This window comes from Capsicum annuum, chromosome 12 (assembly GCF_002878395.1).
Source record: "Capsicum annuum cultivar UCD-10X-F1 chromosome 12, UCD10Xv1.1, whole genome shotgun sequence".
NCBI classification, from domain to species: domain Eukaryota; kingdom Viridiplantae; phylum Streptophyta; class Magnoliopsida; order Solanales; family Solanaceae; genus Capsicum; species Capsicum annuum.
The window spans coordinates 198,956,983-198,972,385 of record NC_061122.1 but is presented as its reverse complement, the minus strand read 5'-3'; the positions used below and the strand labels follow the sequence as shown (position 1 = coordinate 198,972,385).

Sequence of the window (15,403 nt, the reverse complement as noted above, 5' to 3'; positions counted from 1 at the left end):
GGGGGGGGGGGGGGGAAATCATAGTTGTCTAGATGTTTCTATAGAGTTATAGGTGGACAAAATAAAATGTCAATATGTAAGCTGTGAAATTACTATAATGCCCTTGGTCGTCATGGAGCTCACCTTTCTATATAAAACTAGATAAGTATGCCCTTACTTTTCACGAGCCCGACATGAAAAGTGCATATGTTTGCTTTGAACGATGAAATTGAAGAATAAAAATTCAAGCAATTATTTTTCATGCGTTAGATAAACTATTGAATGATATTAGAGACAATAATTTGAATAAATTGTTTATCTATTTCGTGAACATAACTAATAGGATGTCATCCTAAACAAAAATGACAGAAAGTTGTACACTGACAAAATTCATGTTTAGAAAACTGAAGTAGAAAGATAAAAGAAAATTGATTCTTATACCACTATGATATACTATTTTATGGCTATACTTTATTCAGTTTTTCTATATTTACGTTTTCTTTTTTGCTTTTAGGTTGTCTATCTGAGTACAACAGAAAAAAATTAATAATTACTTACACAACTAAACATTAATGAATACCCATCAAGACCCTCGATTTAGAGGATTTTCAGTTATATCAAAAGCATGATTATACTTTGACCTGCTCAAAATGCTCAATCCTTTTATAAGGAAATTCAAAATGAATATTGACATTCAATTAAATTTTGAATAAGCAAGCAAGCGACCTCGTTTCTTATACTGGTTTGGGTCAATGATGATTAATAAGTAAGTGAAATATATGTAAATAAAGTGGACTTTTATTAAACATATAAAGTAATATGTGGTGATCCTGAAGTGATCTCCATACAAAATCTCATAGTTCGAAGGAAATTCAAATGTTAGAAATTGACAAAATTTGATTTAACTGAAGACACAGAATGCTAACTTGTATAGACATTTACCAATCTTGCCACATTTTTTTCATAGCTTTCATTTTTGGCTCATATTGATATCATTTTTTCTCAGTGCTCAATATGTAGCCTTAAAAATGCCATTTTCTCTTCTTTTTTTCCTCTCTAAAGTTGTCTCTATTTTCAGAAGGATATACCTCTAAAATCAATTAGAACTGAACATGGTACCTAAAGGGAGTTTAAGTAACTAAAGTTGTTAATGTATGCTATTGTTGATGTTTAACCACATTTAAAATCTGTTATAAAAGAAATAAAAGATACTTTAGTGACTTAGTCTCTTGTTCCTTCTTGTCAAGGTCATTCTTTAACATTCCAAACACAAGTTAATTTTTCATCAACTGAGAGATAGAACTACTTTCAAGTTAAGCAACCTCGAATAACTACAAAATTGAGAAGCTGAGGACTACCTTAAAAATTTTATATTTAAATCTTTGGATTAAGCACTTTGTAATCTTATCAGGTTGCAAAAAAAAATTCTCTATCTTCACACAACTATTTCACTTGCTAAATAATAGTATTTTATTTAAAAAAGAATGATCTGCTTTGACTTGACATGAATTTTAAGAAAATAATGAAGACTTTTGAATTTTGTGGTCTTAAATTAAATTTACGTCAAATTTACTTTAATTGTGTCGTCTCAAAGATGCCACATGAAAAATTAAAATTAAAGTGTTCTCAAAAAATAAAATGAGTCATTATTTTTTAAACGAATTAAAAAGAAAAGTGCACCATTATTTTTTAAGTGGGGGTGTATAATTTTGGGATATGAAACCTCTTATGCTAGATGGAATACAATAATTATTTGGTTGCTTTAGACATAACCACAATGAACTTTTATTGAATCAGTAAAATAAAATGTGATAAATCATGGAGTGATTTACATAAAAAAATCCTACAGTTCGAAAGAAATTCATGTGTCAAAAGATGAACAACATTTATGCTTTTGATAATATTTGCTTTTAAATGAAGACATGGAATGCTCACTTGTATAGACATGTACAAATCATGCCATATCTTTTCCATCGTTTTCATCCAAAAGAACTAATTGATTGCTTTAGACATAACCAAACATCTTGGCTCCATTAAGGTTCTTCCTTTTTCATTGAAAATTTATTTTATTTGTTGGCAATTTAATGTAACAATGTTGTTATAATTCATGAGCTAAAGCAAAAGATATCCAAGATTATATTCAACAGGAACAAATGACTTATCGATCATTGAAAAAAAAAAATTTTAACCATAAAATTTTATAAACAATTTAAAATAATAATATTATAAAAAAAGTATGTTTGTATAAATCCACTTTACTAAATGTAATTTCAGCTGCTTCAACGTTAAGATATTAAAATAAAATCACAGAAGTTTCAACAAAAAACAAATAGTAATTGGTTATAGTATAAAGAGGAAAAAAAATAAAAAAAAACTATAGTTTACTTCTTTCTGAAGGAGTAGCAGTTGCGGCAGCATCCATCGATGTTGAAATTGCAGCAACACAAAGCTTCTCTGAAATCTCATCTACTGTTGTAATAAATAATAAGACACTTCTTTGTCCACGGAATACAAAGTGAACACCTAAAGCAAATATTCATATGTGGATGATGAAGAGTTATTATTCTATAATATCAACATGTTTTGAACTTAAAAATAAACTGCAAAATCTTATATTCGTGCCGAAATAGTTATTTTACATAAAAGGGTACTTCTACCTAAAATAATTCTTTTGTTGACTGAAATACTTTAAAAAAACATTAAGAAAGAGAATTAGAAGTCAAAGAAAAATCTATTTTTATTGAAGAAAAACTTGAGATTCATATTTAAATCAAATAAAGATCCACTTAATTTCAATGTTTTAGTCTCTTTTGATTTGAAGTCTAGCCTTTGTCTTTTCAAGAGTTGATTTAAGGATATATTTTCATATATTGACCCGTATGATCCCAAGATTCTCTTATGCATTAGGGCATAGTAAAAAAATAGTCTATGTTGATTAAACATAACTAATCTACTACCCTGACTTTGTAAGTAGCAGGGTAGTCAAGACTCCATACATTACAACCTCTTAGTTGAGGAGCAGAGAGTCACTAACAAACAATCCATCTAAAATGTCTAGGATATATAGTGTAGACAATTCAACTTAATATAACATCATATTACCTTCAAGTATAGTCCAATCCAGAGCCCCGACTTCTTTATCAACAAGATATTTTTCTTGAGAAGAGATCAAAGAAAAATCTTAGTAATCTGATTACCAAAGCAATGTTTCCTATTCAGATAAAGAAGTCTTTTCATAATAGGATTCGACAAATGTGACTAAACTACAATAGGAATCTATATGTAAGTTCTTTCAAGACACCTTCACAGAGTAAGCCCCGGCTAATTTAGTAGAAATATTCCTATAAAGGATACTAATTAGAATGTGATACATCTAATTCATAGCCTCCCACGGATTCGTTTATAATTTAAGATGCTTTCACAGAAACGATAACAACTTAAGGCGAATTGAATCAATTGGCCTTCTAATTTATGCCATGCAAATGATGCCTTTTGGTGGCTCTCCTCACCGCATTCAAATCATTCTCAGTAATGAAGTTTTCATTAGTCAACAATAAAATGTATCTGCAATAAGTTTATCATCTAAATTTTGACCTTATAATTATCAAGAGATGAAAATGATAAGCAAATTTTTTGTAGCTGAAGATAATTTATTTATTCTTTTAAAAAGAAACAATCAGATTGTGTATAATCAAAATTAGAACGATCATATTTTGAAATTTGAAAAGAATCCTCAAGCAAATGGAATTACAACCTTAATTTATTTTAACTAAAAGTTTGATTTTTCATTCAACATCCTTGATATTCAGCCACTACAACAACAACAATAATATACCAATATAGTCCGACAAAGTAAGGTCTGAGAGTATAGAGTGCAGGCAGACCTTACATCTACCTCGGATGTGAGATAGAGAGTTGTTTTCGACCGATTCTGATTCAAGGAAAAAACCGTTTGGGATGAAATTCAATCACTAAAATAGAAAATCTAAAGAGAACTGAAAAGAAATTCAGGATTTTTTTTTATACACTTAGAGGTCGTTTGGTTGGAAAATAAGTTATGATGAAATTAGTTATGTTGGATTAGTTATACTGGGATTAATTGTTATCGAATTAGTTATCCTGTTATTATTTTTCTGTGGTTGTTTGGTTTGTGATACTATTATTATTTTTTAGTGGTTGTTTGATTTGTGATATTAAAAATAATATGCATTGCATTCTTTCTAAGAATAAATAATTTATTTGCAAAAATACTCTCACCTTATTTAGCTTAATTATTTTTCTACATATTAAAACATAAAATAGAAATTGAAAGTTACTAATTTTTTTTTATTAACTTTAATATTTTTTTTCTAAAAATACATGTTAAGAAATTTATGCTTTTCTTAAATGTGTATGAAGCTTTAATATTTCATGTTAAATTACTTATTTTGTTCCAAATTCTATAAAATGTGGATAGTCCCATTTTTTGTTAGAAAAAATCACCATCAAAAAAATGTGAAAAAGTATTACTCGTATTTTTCATTATTTTGTATCATTAATATTTGGAGAGTTAAATTCTATTTTTAAAAAATTAAATTTTAATATTTTTAGCTATATATAAAAAAATAATTTCTTATTTAATAATTAAGCATGCACTAAGTTAGACAGGGAATATCAAGATACTTTAATTACCTATCCATGATAAATTTGTTAGGAAAAATAAACATTTCTACAAAATAGAAAGACAATAAATCCTTGGATCAATTTTGAATTTGATTGTATAAATAATTTTTATGGTATCACTATCTTTTTTTCATGAATCATCACTTTTGTAGTATTTAATAAGTCCAAATAATTGTTCAAATTTATCAAAATGGAGAAAGTTTGTAGAATAATTAAAATTTAAATTAGGGATAAAATTGATGAAAAAATTGATGTGAGGACTACCAAAATGTCAAATTCTCTCTTGTGTATAGTAATGATTGTGGCACAAAAAGAAAGTTGAAGATTTCGTTATTTTGAAAAATAGTAGATATTTCTAGAAATATTTTGGCGAAGAGAGAATATTTTTGGAATGAGTTTAATGAATGTTGAAAAGTCGATTTTACCCTTGATCGTCCTTGAACTCATCTTTCTATATAATAAAAAAAATATCTAATAAAAATATAGTAATATATAATGAAATAATTGATTCTTACATATACAAACATTATTTTATATATTTTATTTAGATCAATGTTAGAAAGGAGATATAGCAATAACAGGACCTTCCAATAACTCCAATAACTTACCATCCAACAACATTATCAGCCTTATCATGTCCATTTGGATACAGCAGGCTAACCAATTGTTCGCAAGACTCAAAATGGATCACCAGCTATTTTCGAGTTCGGAGCCTAAAAGAAAAGTTTTTTTATTAAAAATTTTAAAGTGGCATATCAAAATTGAAAAATATCAAAATGGACAAGGGTAACACAGGTGATTACCTTGTCCATTAAAAGTTAACGCCCGTTTGGTTACATGCTAAAATGCAAGGTAAAATTGTGATTTTACAATGGACCCGCTTACCTTATTTTTTGACTGAAAAAGTTAGTTTTCTATTAGACATCTTGACACTATTAAGAACGACATCGAACTATGTCGGAAAACTAAAAAGACGATGAAGATGTTGAAAAGGAAGAAGAAGTATACAAAATCCAATTTTCACAATAAAAGAGAACTTGGAACTCAAGAACAAATCTAAATTAGTTTAGGACCATACTTAAACATTACACCACGGAATTGCTTTTTCGCAGTAATAGGTCCACCAACAGAAACACAGTCAGCATCACCGAAAGCGGCGATCGATTTTTCTATTAGGCATGTTGACACTATTAAGAATGACCACGAACTATGCCAGAAAATAAAAAATACGATCATGACGATGTTGAAATAGAAGAAAAAGAAGAAGTTGACAGATCCATTGATTAAGAAAAATAGAAAACGTAGATAAGAGTCGGCAAAAGAATCATCGGTTTGATTTTGTGAGAAAGATAGGTAAATATCAAGTCAGACATATTGACCATCTTGCCCTCAATAATGTATATATTTACACCTTTGCCCTTGATCGTCCTAACATTACCTCTTCTATATAGTAGTAAATATATATATATATATATATATATATATATATATATATATATATATATATAAAATAAAAATCTAGTAATATATAATAAAATAATTGATTCTTACATATACAATCATTATTTTATATGTTTTGTTTAGATCAATGAAATTCATATAAGTATATTTTAACTTATTAGTTATTGTGATTTATAATACTTTCAATGTAATTTTTAAATATAATAATGAATTAAAAAGAAAGTACAAAATTAACCGATATAAGAATATTATAATTTGTTAATTATTGTGTTTATAATAATTTTTTTAATTATCGTAATTTATAATTTTTTTATTTAATTTTCAAATGTATAATGAAATTAAAAACAAGTAAAATAAGTAATTAAAACAGAAAATATTACTAAATTTTTTGAAGTAGTATGTAGAAAAAATAATAATAAATCAGGAATGATATAGTAAAATTATGGTTGAAACAGTTGAAACAGACATGTCGATCATCAGCTGCCCGCAACTTTATTGTGACTGGTATGTAGGAGAACAATTTTATATATGACATAATTGTCATGTAATTATTTATTTAACATTTAAACTTCTATAATTAATTAAAACTATTAGATATTAAAATCTTTCCTTGTTTTTTTTAGAAACTCCAAATATTTAGGGATATAAATCGAATAGAATTCTACTTATATAAATTTCCTTATTTCAGAATTGTTTCAACATGAAAAAAAATTATGCAATAATTATTTAACCAAAATATAAATCTTAGTACTGGAAAATTAAAGCTTCTTTTGATTATTCAAATAGTGAGGAAGTATGCAATAATTATTTAACAAAAATATAAATCTTAGTACTGGAAAATTAAAGCTTCTTTTGATTATTCAAATAGTGAGGAAGGGAAGCCTTTATAGTGAAGTTGTTGCCATGTGACAAGAGGTTGCAAAATTCAAGGTAAGCTTGCATCCGTTAGATCCTTGTGATTCGACCTTTCTCCAAACCCGCACATAATGGACACTTTGGTACACCGGGCCGTTAAGGTCAAACCATTCTAGCTGATATATTATAGGCCCAAAATATGAGCTTTTCGGCCTTTCCACTTTTCTGCACTCTCACAGAAGGTAACTCTTCAACAGATACGCTTTGTTAATTTGGCTGCAGTGTAAAACCACCACCTTTTTCACTGAAGCTATAAATCTTTCTCCAAAGATTGTGTCTGCGTTGAAGAGCGATGGAGTGGCAAGCCTTACGTTAGAATCCTAGTGAAAGGACAAATTTATTCTGGGATAAGGTTCTCCCTCCCCTACTAGTAGTTCTCGATCGAGAGCGACTTTTCTTCGCTCTATTCCCCAGGCTAAGCGGATAGTAGAGTAAAATGTTGAAATTTCTTTAGCAACTACAACAACATTTTCAACATTTTAGTATCTATAACCAATGGACACAACTTATCACGCATGGACGGAGGAGGCTTGGAGAAGTAATAATATTTGGACGTAAGGTTGAATAGAACAGAATGTACCATGTGAAAGCAACTTGCAATAGTAAAATAACCAAGCCGACATATAAAGCATTTGGACTCATCAATTATCATCCACATGTGGATGCAAAATTTAAAATCTTCAGCTTGTTGTCTACAGTTGTTAATAACCTAATTGGTCTAATGGTCAATAACCAAAACACCCACTGAGCATACCATTCATGGGCCCTAAACATGCTTGAATGGTTGCCATCATCCTCCAGAACATAAGAGTTCCTTGGAGGCGAAAGATGAAGCAAACCTCAACTCATGTGAAGCCTTATTCACATAGCGCATTCTTAGCTTAGTAGACACCTCCCATTAAAGAAGAAAGTTCATCAATGGACCAAAGGTCCACAGCATTTTCGCCACCCTGAGATGCATCTGCGTTAAGGAAAGCATCAACTGATACATCCCAATTTGCTTCCGGATATGGGGTGTGAAAGAACTTCATCTGGGATTCAAAAGCTGGAAATTCTTCAGGTGGCTTGTTAGCAGTGTTTCCATCATCGGGCACCAAATTGTTGGAACAAGATTTTAGGTTCACCTCCACATCGGCACCTTCAACAAATTGAGTTTCATCACATTCTATAGCAGCTGACAGAACAGATGATATTTCTGGAGTCCTGGAACACGTTTCTCCCCAACCAAAGTCGGAGGGGTCAAATGAGTTACTTCCTTGGTCAGAATTGAAGTAAACACCAGCAGCAGGTGGAGGGACATATGAGTTAGGTCCCATATTTACAGTAGTAGTGCGCAAAACTTTATAGCCATACAGTTTTTTCGTTTTCTCTTCAAAAAAGCCCAGGTTGTTGCAACATCCATCAGTCAAATTCATTAACGCGGTGTCGGACAGAACTGGGTTGGAACTCTCATCAGAAAGAACCTTCTCAGGATTTACCTTAGCAGCTTGCCTTGGGGCAGGAACTGGAGCTTCATCAGGAAAGTTTACCTTAGCTTTATTGCCTCTGATCCTCCGAGCTTCAACATCATAAGCTCTGGCAGCTTCTTCTGCAGTACTGAAAGTTCCGAGCCAGACGCGGACTCCCTTCTGTGGATCACGTATTTCAGCTGCCCACTTACCCCAAGGACGCTGTCTGATTCCCCGATACTGATTCTTCCTCTTTCTCTTGGAAGACTTCTCAATTTCCTTGTTTGAATCAACAGAATTCAATGATTTGGATCCTTCCACATATGAAATAAAATAAGTGCCTCACTCATCCACAATAGCACCACAATTTGCAAGAAGCAATCCATCACCACAATGACATAACAATGAATAAGAAATTGAGAAACCCAGAGAAACAACGTGCACATAACATGTTCCATAATTGCTTACAATATTATCAAGCCAAGTTCTCCCAAAATTTTCCCGGTATCTTGATCGAACTACACTAATAAAGAACATGTTCCTTAGTCTCATTTACACGAAACTTAGAAAAGAACACAGCAAGCTAAGACCTTAGATTTTTACTGTAGGCATCATGTAGCCAAACCCAACAGGCAGAGGAATCATAATCCGGGGAACCTGCTCTGCGAGTACCTATTTCAAAACCAAATTGTGTTTGAACAGAGACTTCTAATCCAAATAAACAGATCACATGAATCTTGATAATCTAACAAAAGAATTTGAAGAATTTGTTAGATTAAGCAAACCATCAAATTGGGCTAAGAAGAAACTCAAATACAACTGAAGCTAGCTAAAATCTTAGATCCATACCCAGCGTCCCAGCCATATAGTTATGTTTACAGTCACGACACACCATGAAACTTTCATACACCAAATAAGAACTTACTATAGAGCCCTAAAGAAATTAAGGAGCATCTTCTATCTGAATTTTTTTTCTATATTTCCAGTTAATAATGGAGAAAATAGCATCTTGGCTTCTTGTTCGACACTCCAGATAAAGTCATCTTCTTTGCTTAGATGAGCAGCCATCAACATAAATTGAATACCAATAATTTCAATAAAACTAATAATTTGGACCCATTTCAAGCTAAATTCAGCATTTTTGGCAAAAACAGGAAAAGCATTCCAAGCCCAAAGAATAGTCATATGCTAAATGCAAATGGAATACCAATATTTTCGACTTAAGTAGCATTTCATGCTAAATTCAACTTTTCTGACAGAACCAAACATCTCCAAGCCCAAAGAATAGCCAATAGTCGAACTAACTCAAGTGAAGAATAAATGAATATAAGAAAAAATTTACCCAATAACAACATAGCAGAACCTCAGAAATGCTCAAACTTCAGCCCGAAGAAGAAAAAGATCCATCCAACCCAGAAATAAGACAAATACCACACTTTATTCCAAATTTGAAACTAGTTAAGATACACTATATTAATCCTCAATATATCTATTTCACTCCACTTGAGTAAATTTCATTCACAGAAAACAAAAAAAACTTTTAAGATGTACTCCCACCCCAATCTTTTTTTGGATGATCATGGTGTAAGAGATGCAAGAGGTTGGAAATATTGGGGGCGAAAAGAGGCAGAGGTAAGCCGAAGAAGTATTAGGGAGAGGTGATTAGACGGGATATGACACATATTCAACTTACTCAACTTACTGAGGACATGACTTTAGATAGGAGGGTATGGAAGTCGTGGATAAGGTTAGAAAGTTAATAAACAGTTCAACTTTGTCTTAGTATTAGCCTATTCTTGTAATTGGCTTGGTGGTAGTGTAGAGCACCGGGTTTGTCGTAGTATTAGCCTATTCCTATAGCCTTAGGACTTTGGTATCTGATATCATATGTTGTTTATAACATTTAGGTGATCGCACCTTTTTGTTGATGCTACGGTTCTTTGTATATATGCTTAGCTCTGCTTAGATATTAGTTGTCATGTTTCTCTCGTCATACCTTTTTTTCTTTTTAATTACTGCTTTGACATGCTTTATTTGAGTTGAGGGTTTTTCGGAAATAGCATCTCTACCTCCAAGAGGTAGTGGACTAGTGGTAAGGCTTGCATAGACTCTACTCTCCCCAAGCCCCACTCTTTGGGACATCCCACTAGGTATGCTGTTATTGTAATCGTGGTGTACAGGTCAGCTTTCGCACATCAACTACTTCCACGAGATACCTACCACCTTCTACCAGCAACAGGTGCTAGGCAATTTTATCAACTGAGGCTACGATAAATGGGAAAATCATTGCAACCGATTTCATTGACAACTAAGCCACATTCTTAGCTGGTCTCCTATCCAAATTTATGTCGCTCTTTCCTTTTTTTTTTAATAGTCGAGGTCACGAGTTCAAGCCTTAGAAACAGCCTCTGGCAGAAATTGCAAGGTAAGACTGTGTACAATACACCTTTGTGGTGGGGCCCTTCCCCAGACCCTGCGCATAGCGGGAGCTTTAGTGCGTCGGGCTGCCTTTTTTTTCCTTTTCTAGTCAACCTTAAGTAACAATTTAACTTTACAGTTCTAATTTTATCATTTACAACCACACAATTATAAATGACATATTTTAGATCAAACATGTTTCAAAAGTCTTTCTTAGAGGTTGTAGCAGCTACGGGCTATCCTAGGGTTCCCAAAAAAAAATCTTTCTTGGAGTGGCAAAATTAGCTCATGAAATCAGAATTTGGGCTACATATAAACCTACCCATCTATTAACTCAGCTCAACCCATTTCATCCGACCAAAATTTGGACCGATTTCTAGTCCAAATTGATCCATCAGAACTTTTCTCAAAATATTTTTTTACTTCATATATTATATATAACAAAAAAAAAATATATCTTATTAGGTATTGAGAAAAATTATAAAAGAACAAATAAAACATAGCAAGAATGGGGTGGTACGGTTTTGACCCGTATATTAGCCCATTAAGCCGACATTTCTTAACTTGGTCCATCTTAACCCACCAACATTCGGGTAAACTAAGTAAATGGCCCTTATAGTGGGTGACTTTGTTTTTTTGTCCACCATAAGAAAAGTCCTACAAACTAGCCTTCCTTCTTTTTGATGTGTAGGACTTTTACCTATTTGTCCCTCTATACATCAAATAACTTCAACTCTCCATGCTTATTTACCTTTCAACTTTTAATCTTTTTTCCTTTTTTTTTAATTTTTAATTTTTTCTTTTCTCTTTTTTTTTTTTTAAATTCAACCTTTACGTTTTTTTTCCTTTCTCTTCTCAACTACTATTTATTTTTCTTTGTTCTTTTCTCGTTTTATTCTTTTTTAAAGAAATTTTCTCAACCTTTATTTTGTTTTTGTCATTTTTTCTTAATCTTTTTTTCTTTTAGTTTTTTTCTTTTTTCCTCTCAACTTTTATTTTTTTCCTTTTTTCTTCATTTTTTCCCTCAACTTTTATTATTTTTCTTTTTTCTTCATTTTTTCCTTCAACTTTTATTATTTTTCTTTTTTCCCTTTTATTTTCTTCAATTCCTTCAAAGAACAAGTTACGCCCCATGAGAAAAATTGTCATTACCACATTGTGTTTTGATTTATAAGATGTTCTATAAATCTTGCCTTAGAGGTAGGACTTAGCCTAAGGACTTTCAAATAAAATGTTACGTTCCACGGGCAAAAATTGTCACTACCACATTGTGTTTTGATTTCTGAGATGTTTTATAACTACTGCTTTAGAGGCAAGACTTAGTCCAAGGACTTTCAAACAACAAATTACGCCCCATGGACAAGAGTTGATACAACCACATTGTGTTTTGATTCATGGGATGCTCTATAACTCTTGTCTTAGAGGCAAGATTTAGTCTAAGGACTATCAAATGACATGTTATGCCCCATGGGTAAGAGTTGACACTACCATATTGTGTCTTAATTTATGATATATTCTATAACTCTTGTCTTAGAGACAGAACTTAGATCAAGAGCTTTAAAACAATAAGTTATGTCCAATGAGCAAGAACTGACACCACCTCGTTGTGTTTGATTTTCGAGATGCTCTATAGCTCTTGCCTTAGAGGCAAGACTTAGGTCAAGAACTTTCAAACAACAATTTACGCGCCATGGGCAAGAGTAAACGCTACCGCATTGTGACTTGATTTATGAAATGTTCTATAACTCTTATCTTAGAGACAAGACTTAGACCAAGGGCTTTCAAACCAAAAGTTACGCTCCATGAACAAGCGTTGACACTACCACATTGTATTTTGATTTATAAAATGTTCTACAACTCTTGCCTTAAAGACAGGACTTAGCCGAAGGACTTTCAAACAATATGTCCCATGGACAAGAATTAATACAACCAGATTGTGTTTTGATTAATGAAATGCTCTATAATTCTTATCTTAGTGGCAACACTTAGCACAAGGACTTCCAAATAACAATTTACGCCATGGTCAAGAGTTGACGCTTCCATATTGTGTCTTGATTTATGACACTCTATAACTCTTGCCTTAGAGACAAGACTTAGCCCAAGGACTTTCAAACAAGTTATGCCTATGGATAAGAGTTGACACTACCACATTATGTCTAAATTTATGAGATAGTTATATAACTCTCATCTTAGAGACTAGACTTAACCTAAGAGCTTTCACGCCCTTAAATTTACTTTGATGTCAAAGAAAAAAGATACTCTTTGTGAATTATACAACTTACTGTTCATTAGCAAAGAATAAAAGGACTCGAGCAAAAAAAAGAGAAGAAAAGAAATAGGAGGAAAATAAAGATCGAGAAAAAAAAGAAAAAAAAAGAGAAGAAAAAATATAGGTATAAAAAAACAAAAAATGAGAAGAAAAAAATAAAAACAAAGTTTGAGAAAAATAAAAAAATAAAATGAGAAAGGAAAAAAATAAAGATTGACACAAATAAATTAAAAAAAAGAGAGAGAAATGAAAAATAAATAATGTTTGAGAAAATGAGAGAAGGAAAAAAAGAAAAAAGAAAAGAAAATAAAGGTTAAAAAAAATGAATTAAAATAAGAAAAAAAGAAAATTTAAAATAAGAAAAAAAAGAGAAAACTTAAAATAAAGGAAAAATTAAAAAAAGAAGAAGAAACAAATAGAATTTGAGAGAAATGAGCATGAAAAGTCTAAAGACACTTGAAGTTAGTGGGGGCAAAAAGGTGCTTCTCTTGTGCATGGAAAAGGAAGGAAGGCTAATTGCTAATGATTTTTTTATGGGAAGAAAGAAAAACACAAAGCAACTATTGGGGCATCCCATGTAATTTCAGCTCAATTCGTCCATCTGTCACCTCTAATCTTTCCTTCAACTCTTAAATTCCATACTCCATTCCACAAATCCAGAAACTATTTTTTTCCAGAAAAAAAAAAGAAGAGAAAATTTAACCGCTAAGTTTATTTGTTGCGGATATTCTGAGGAAATCTAGTCTTAAATAAGGTTGTAACAAAGTGGGGTATAGTTTTTTTACTTAAGTACCCTTCATGTAGTACTCCCTCCGTCCATATTAGATGGTATCTTAGTATAGTTGGCTACCTTCCCAAACCAAAAAACATTAATTAAATCTTTACTGTATTTATGTTATAATTAATTTTTTTTGAAAATGTTCAAACTCGTTTATAAAGTTACGAAGAAGTTCTTTTGGGAGTGAATTAATAAACTTAACTTCTTATTTATGATTTCTTTAACATGTAAAAAGAATAATGACCAACTAATATGAACTTAATTACAGTTACTTTGTTCACAGTTAATAGTCGCATTTTAACTTGACACACTCAATAAAAATAATAATAATTAATTTTTATGGCCAAACGCGTACTTAAATTCAATAGGCTTCTCTTCATTTCGTACTAAGCCAGAAAAATAAAATTGAAAGAAAAAAATAAAAATTACCAGGAGCGGGTTGAGAGAGTTGAGAAGCATGGAAAACAAGAGGCTTAACATCGAAAGAATAATCCTTAAAATCATCATCGAAACAATCGTTAAAATCCTGAAAATCAGCAGCAAAGTCTACAACCTCAGATCTCAATGTCTTACAAGAACCATTCTTCTTCTTCTTCTTCTTCTCCTCATTGTTGTTGTTGAGATCGGAGAAATCCCATAACAGGTCGGAAGTTAACCGGCGCGAAGATCGAGGCGGCGGTATCCAATCGGAAATTATAGCACCACCACACATGCTTAAAAGTTGTAAGGATTTTTCAAGAAAGTCTGTTTGTTGCGGATATACCGAGAAAAAAATCTATCACACACACCTCTTAAATACGGTAGTATAGTGGGTGCTTGGTTTTTTACTTTTCTATCACTCTTGTATATTACCAATAAATGACAAAAATGGCTTACACCAAATCAAGTAATCCACCGTCTCATTACATGGGTCGTTTTTTAACGAGCACAGAATTTAAAAAATAAGTAATCACTTTATATAGTTTATAAAATTATCATTGTTAAAGTTACTTAGTAATTATTTTTTAGTTATTTTTTCTTATTTAGGTGAGATCAGTAAGAATAAAATGAGAATAATGTCATTAATTAGTTACCAAATAAGAAAATATAACATTCTTTTTGAGACGAACCAAAAAAGAAATGATTTGACATATAAAATGGGACGAAGGGAGTAATTTATTATGATTAAGGGATTTAATGAATTAAAATGTGTATTAATTACTAATTATAATTAAGTAAAGTGAATGCTAAATTCAAACGAATGACATCCATGCGTTAACTTGGTGTATACATCAGGTATGGGTAAGTTGGGCTTTTGTGTTTAAAGTGACAAAAGAGTTTTAAAATGAGGTATAAGTGGCTCAAGTTTTAATATTGAGTATAGGTGACAATTACTTTATTATAGATTAAGAAAGTAGAAAAAGTTTGAGCATAGCCCACAAGTTTTTTAATTTATACTTTGATTCAATGTAAAACCTAATATAACTAAAAATG

General features: G+C 31.4%; 1 protein-coding gene across 1 annotated transcript; it reads right to left on the bottom strand.

Annotated features, from left to right (window-relative positions):
- Positions 1-7,594: 7,594 nt before the first annotated feature.
- Positions 7,595-14,759, bottom strand: LOC107870840 (ethylene-responsive transcription factor RAP2-12). The gene is made up of 2 exons (XM_016717507.2): positions 14,360-14,759; positions 7,595-8,779 (listed from the first exon to the last, which is right to left on the bottom strand). The coding sequence occupies exons 1-2, from the start codon at positions 14,640-14,642 to the stop codon at positions 7,899-7,901; spliced, it is 1,164 nt and encodes a 387-aa protein (XP_016572993.2). The 5' UTR covers positions 14,643-14,759; the 3' UTR covers positions 7,595-7,898.
- Between the last annotated feature and the right edge of the window lie 644 nt (positions 14,760-15,403).

Bases quoted from the DNA above. Each gene is read 5' to 3' on its own strand.
- LOC107870840 (XM_016717507.2), bottom strand. From the start codon at position 14,642: ATGTGTGGTGGTGCTATAATTTCCGATTGGATACCGCCGCCTCGATCT. The intron at 8,780-14,359 runs GTAATTTTTATT...CATATGTGGAAG, and splicing joins ACTCTCTCAACCCGCTCCTG to GATCCAAATCATTGAATTCT.